The sequence below is a fragment of the Nuphar pumila genome, chromosome 7 (assembly GCF_984573655.1).
Source record: "Nuphar pumila chromosome 7, dmNupPumi1.hap1.1, whole genome shotgun sequence".
Classification (NCBI taxonomy): domain Eukaryota; kingdom Viridiplantae; phylum Streptophyta; class Magnoliopsida; order Nymphaeales; family Nymphaeaceae; genus Nuphar; species Nuphar pumila.
The window spans coordinates 19447949-19454527 of record NC_143255.1 but is presented as its reverse complement, the minus strand read 5'-3'; the positions used below and the strand labels follow the sequence as shown (position 1 = coordinate 19454527).

The 6579-nt window shown below is 39.8% G+C and overlaps 1 protein-coding gene across 1 annotated transcript; it reads left to right on the top strand.

Moving 5' to 3' along the window:
- Positions 1–771: 771 nt before the first annotated feature.
- On the top strand, positions 772–6025 carry LOC149831399 (putative polygalacturonase). Its single transcript, XM_090012049.1, has 5 exons — positions 772–1335; positions 2462–2582; positions 3580–3828; positions 4610–4763; positions 5302–6025. Exons 1-5 carry the CDS (start codon positions 886–888, stop codon positions 5825–5827), a joined length of 1500 nt encoding a protein of 499 aa, XP_089868175.1. The 5' UTR covers positions 772–885; the 3' UTR covers positions 5828–6025.
- Positions 6026–6579: the final 554 nt, after the last annotated feature.

Sequence of the window (6579 nt, the reverse complement as noted above, 5' to 3'; positions counted from 1 at the left end):
CTCAGGTAAATCTCAACAAAATATATTTTTTTCGAAAGAAAAATCTCAACAAAATATCAACATATATAAAAGTATAAAAATGCTAAAAAATTATTTTTATCGTGATGAAAATGCGATTATCAATAAAATCATGATATTTTTAGAGTATCTTTTTTTTAGAGAGAAGATCTTTTTGGATTATCAAATTCCACATTTATGACAAAGCCTCAAACCTAAAGAAAACACCGGTACCTTGCCTTGACTTGTAAACATTTCCACAGCACTGCTTTTCAAGAAAAAACATTGTAAATATCATCATATCTAAATTTAAATAAATAAATAAAATATATATACATATTAAGCTCGTAGAAGAAAAATTTCTAAAATATTATAAAACTAAAACCATGTAGATCAAAACAAGACCACGATACTTTTCGAAAATATCGCGATCTTATCAGAATTAATATCTCTCAACATTGGGTAAAATGACGATATTTCTAAATTATCATTCTCTTCTTCTTTTTTTATTTTTTGAAAGTTTGAAACACCCAATTTTAAATTTTAAATCTTCGGCCTCTCCCTCTCCCAACTACCCTCCTCAAGAGAGAGAGAGAGAGAGACGTTATATTTTTCCTTCGATCCTACGCTTCCATCGCTTCACCAGTAAACCTTTCTCCTTCTCTCCTCCTTTTCCCTCCTCAACAATAAAACCCTCGAGAACACTCCTCCTCATGGAAGAAGAAGAAACAGAAGAAAGAGGAAGAAGAAGAAGCAGAAGAGGAATCCCTAACGCCAATTCTAGCTTCCTTAATCTCTGGATCCGCTCGCCGGTTCTTCGTCCTCGAGATCTCTCCGATTCGTTCCGGATCCGGCGATCCGGCCTCCTCCCGATTGTCGCCGCCGGAAATGGCGGACGCGCTAGGATTCGCCGGCTTACAACGGGGCAAGACGGAGCTCCAGCGCCAGATCTCGGCCTCCTCCTCGTCCTTCTTCTCCTCCCGCTACCGCTCCGTCCTCCTCGTCTTCTGGATCGTCGGCTTCACCTCGGTCTTCTTGTGGCAGCACGGCGCCGGAGACGGGCTCTGGATCTTCCTGCGGGCTCCCTCGCCGGCCGGCCCGGCGGCGCCGAGCTTCCGGCAAAGGGTGTTCGATCTGCGGGAGTTCGGTGCCGTCGGGGACGGGCGGACGGTGAACACCGCGGCGTTCGAGAGGGCGGTCGCGGAGATCGCGAGGCACGGGAGAAGGGGCGGAGGGCAGCTGAACGTCCCCCCCGGCGTCTGGCTCACGGCGCCCTTCAATCTGACCAGCCATATGACGTTGTTCCTCGCTGAAGATGCGGTGATTCTGGGGATCGAGGTAAGCATCATCATCTAATTCGTCCTTGTTTTAGTTGTTATGTAACTCGCAGGTTCGATTATGTACATTATCATGTTCGTTACTATTGTTATGTGATCATCATCATCATCCTTTTTAGTTACTGTGACGTGATTCATGGATTCCATTGTGCGCATCATCATCTTCATCGTCGTCGTCCTTATCATCATCGTCATCCTAATCGTAATGTATGTCATTCTTGCATATAAAATTACTAAAACAGTCATATGAATGACTGTTAATGCATGAAACTACCTCATTATTTTTTAAGTTGTTAGGGATTTAAAATTGCTCTCTCTCTCTCTCTCATATAATCTTGGTATATCACCTTCGTCACTAAAGAATATAATTGTCAACTCTAATCTCTTGGACTCATTAAAGGGATTACTTTAGTGAGGATGAAAAGATAGATTAGTATATATATGTTCTTTTATTGGTTATGATCCAGAATCTTGACACTCGATGAAGGTTTTGCCCGTTTGTTTTGACTGTGGCTTTCTTACACCAAGAAATCCTAATTTATCCCAAATGGATTCTTTTGCTGGCATCTGCTTGCTTCTTTTTCTTCAAACCAAGCATTTATGATTTGTACTAGTTTTGTTTATCTTTATGAAATAATCAAAGATGTTCTTTTTGTTTCTGCTCTTCCATTATCACTCCTGAGCTGTAGACCACTTCTTCTTTGAAGCTCAACCAATTCTGTGGTTATTAGAAAAGAAAATGAAGAAGAAAGAGGGCAATTCTCTTCTTTCAAAACTTGGCGGTTGCCTGCCTGACCAAAATGTCCTTTTAGCTTGATTTTCGGGGTACGTGCCTTCATTAGCTATTGGCTAATATGAAGGATTTTCTACGTTGGTCAGATTGCATCTTATTCTTTTAACTTATTTCATTCAATTTTGTTTACTTGTAAGTAGGTTTTGTTTTGTTGTGCTATATTGCTAGATGACAGTTTTCAGAAATACTGGTCAATTTTGTGGCTGTAGCAACTACTTCCATTTAAAGGTTTAAATTTTCCTTTTCTAGAATCAAGTTTTACTTATAGATTTTGGGGCTGACCAGGAACAGTTTACTCATCATTTAGTGTCAAATTGGATATTTGTTGTGACAGGATGAAACGTACTGGCCATTGATGCCCCCATTGCCATCATATGGATATGGGAGGGAGCAACCTGGACCTCGATATGGCAGTTTGATCCATGGTCAAAACCTAACGGATGTTGAAATAACAGGTTGAATTTTGTTTATGGGGTGCTTTTGTCGTTGCATCTTTACGAACTCTATTAGCTGGTGGATTGGTGGTCACAAGTGTGTGTGTGTGTGTGTGTGTGTGTGTGCTATCACTAATGAATGTTAATATGAGTAAACACCAAATAAGCATTGGTATGTCTTAACTCTCAAGTGACATTTTTATAGGTTTGGGTATGAAGAACAGGAGCTAGAGACCTGCAATCTGGGGCAGTCCATAGGTTGCAGGTTGTGATCCAACATTGAAAAATCCAGTAACTATGGGTTTATTAGATATTCTCGTAGATAGTTCACATGTAATAAGAAGACCTCCATCAGCTGTAGACTTTCAGCTATTTATTATGGCAGCAGTTCCAATGCCTTTTAATTTCACTTGCAGTTATGCACTATTCTTTGCTGTTCATCATGTACATGAACTGCATTTTTAGATAGATGCCTGCTGAATTTTGTTTGAATGCAAAGAATAGACGATGTTATTCAAATTAGAAGGGAAGTGATCTAGGACTGCCATAACCAGTGAAAACAAGTTAGGAGTTTAAATAGTTGCCAAAAGTTTCATTTGTATTTATATTTATTCATTAATGAATAAAATATCTGGTTCTGAATTTCAGTTTTTCCAACCTTAAAACATGTAATGGAGCTTTGAGGAAAACATTAGATCAACTCTGTGCAGTGATCAGATCTCCATTCACTTCCAGTTTAACTGGATTCTTCATCAATTATTTGCTTTCTTGCAGCAACTGAGAGAGCAAAACATTGATGAGGAATTTCCCAACCAAACAATAGGCAGCAGTAATTAGTATCAGGAGCTTATGAAATGTAATTTAAGTTTCTACAATCACTAGTGTTCTATGGCTTCAATGGTTGTGTCATTGCCAAATTGAAGCTTGTAAATGTGTCCCTGTCATTTTTCTGCGCTGCCAGCATTTGAGTAGAAAATATGTTTGCCTGATAGCTTGTGTCCCTTTTCTTGAATCACAGGCCATAATGGCACTATAGATGGACAGGGTCAAACATGGTGGCGGAAGTACCGCCGAAAGCTTCTGAATCATACTAGGGGTCCTCTTGTGCAGATTATGTGGTCATCTGACATAAGGATCTCAAACATCACTCTGCGCAATTCTCCTTTTTGGACTCTCCACCCTTTCGACTGCAAGAATGTAAACATCTCTGGGGTCACAATTTTGGCTCCTGTACATGGTGCTCCAAACACAGATGGGATTGATCCAGGTAAGCACGTGTTTCTTCTTGTTTCTTATAAATTTCTAATTGCCACAATAAATGGCCACTTGCAAATTGTTTGTATGGTGTGTTGAAACAGCGCTACATATAGGAAATAATTACACGCTTCGATACATTTCAGAATTTTCAAACGTTCTCCATTTTCTTCATTTTATCTGCCCTGGTTCAAGTTACTGTCTCTGATAGTCGATGCTTCTTTGCCTTAATCTCTTGAAATAGGCAGGCTCCACTCTCCTTTATTCCTATAAATTTGTGTGGTTTCAAGAACTGAATAGTGTTATTTTCTAGTAGATGCATATTGTTGGCCATTATTTCCACTCTTTCCTGAGACTGCATAAATCATGTAGTCCTCTCAGTATGGACAAAAGAAAAATGTAATGACCTCTTATTTCTGTTGAAATGGTTTACTTGTACAATATTGTTATGTATGTTTTCTGGAAACAAGACCATTACATCATTTAGATTGCCATCCTATGTCACATGGATACAGCTGCAGAAGTGCAGATACAGGAGTACAGCCAAATGGAGTGTTTGTGTGATAGCGCTGCCATCCTAGTTTCTTATGTCGTCATTCTTGTGGTGTCATCTCCGGAAACCTCACCCAGGGAAAAGTTTATAGCATTTTGTGAGCTTTGAAGAGGTCATCTGATTGGTTATTTTTGTTGGAAGAAAACACTTTTCTGAGGATTACTTCTTTTTCCCTTTTTTCTGCCTTTTGTCGGAAATATCAGCATAATAAATCTGGTACTGTGGTATTTGCTATATGCAGACTCATGCGAGAATGTAATCATTGAGAATTGTTACATTAGTGTTGGTGATGATGGTATTGCAATAAAGAGTGGCTGGGACCAGTATGGAATTGCTTATAATCAGCCATCCACTCACATTCACATCCGTAATATTGTCGTGCGTTCAATGGTAAGGTAAGGTGTTTTATTCATAACCCATTTGATCTATGGTTGCTTCTTAAAGCTCTCTCAGCATCATGAGGTAGCTCAACAATCTAACATTCTGTACGACAACATTTCTATTTGTCTTATTTTGTAGTTGAGTTATATGAGAAAACCTGTTAAATCATCAGCTAGTTCCTACATCAACTTTCCCATTTGTCCCATAATTGTGGTTGGGATATTAGAGAAAACCTATTAATTATCATTCTCAAATTTAACAATTTCACCATTTACAGTATGCACGTGTCTAAGGTTTTTTGTGCACATATCTGAGATTTTCTGTTTCATAGTTGTTGCATGAAAGTTTGATTATATTTATAAAATTAGATTTCATACTGTTGCAGTAAATTTTGAGGTCCACACAAATACCCTTTGTATTAATTATCGATCTTCATTAAGTAGTAACTTCCAATGGATGTGTGAATGTGTTCTCACATCTGTTTTATTTGCTTGCATCTTCTTACTAGTGTCATTTCCATGACAATGCAAAAATCCTATGAACATTGTGCAGTGCAGGTGTATCCATTGGCAGTGAGATGTCCGGGGGTGTTTCTAACGTCTCCATGGAGAATATACATGTCTGGAACTCGAAGCGTGCAATCAGGATCAAGACTGCACCAGGGAGAGGTGGCTATGTGCGGCAGATTTCTTATCGGAATCTGACATTCGACGATGTCCGGGTTGGGATCATCATCAAAACTGATTACAACGAGCATCCTGATGAGGACTACGACCCAAAGGCGCTTCCCACACTGGAGGACATAACTTTCATGACCATCCATGGCCGGAGTGTTCGCGTGCCTGTCAGGATTCAAGGCAGTGATGAGATCCCTGTGAAGAATGTGGTGTTCCAAGATATGTCTGTTGGGTTACAATACAAGAAAAAACACATCTTCCAGTGCTCCTACGTCAATGGACGTGTGTATGGTAGCATTTTCCCAGAACCATGTGAGAACCTCGATCGCTACGATGAGCACGGACAGCTGATTAGCCGCTCGGCATCACCCAATGCAACCGACATAGACTATGATTTCTGATGCATGCTGGTTCAAGTCTGATTGTTGTTACCACACAGGGATTATTTTACTTGTGAAAGGTGCTATCACTTGCTGGTCAAGTGGATATTACTTCACTGTAGTTGCTTGATTTCCTTTTCTTCTTTTTTTGTTGTACAGAACAAGAAGCTCTTGTTTAAGAAATGAGAGTGCAAAGTGAATTTTTGGCCTTTTTTTCAAGATTGATGGACTGAATCTAACACTAAACCAATTAAACCTCCTTTTTCTTTAAGAGCGCGTTTGGATACATGTGAGAATTCACGTTTCTTAAAACTTAGGATTCTCTTGTTTGGATGCCTCATCCTTTTTAAGAAAGAGAATTCTAGAACTTTAGAATTCCCTGAATAGAGTTTCCACCTCCCTAGGTGGGAACCCTAATTCTCCATGCATTGAGATATCGGGAGTTTGCTCCTGATACCGCTCCCTCCTCCCTCTCTGGTTCCCCATCCCTCCTGATCTCGTTCTCCCTCCCTCCCTCTCTTCCTCTGTTCCTCCCTCTCGCTCTTTGTTCCTCTCTCTCTCTCTCTCTCTCTCTCTCTCTCTCTGATGAGGATGGCTGCAATCTGTGAAGGTGATTCTCAGGTGAGTGAAAACCCTAGAAAAAGTATAGGAATGGAAATTAATGCTTGTTTAACTCAGTTTCTTCTATTTTCCCCTTGTTGGATTTTGTTTGAACCCTAAGATCTAGAATGTGAAATGCATCATGTTCCCCTTTATGTACCTTCTCTCTGAAC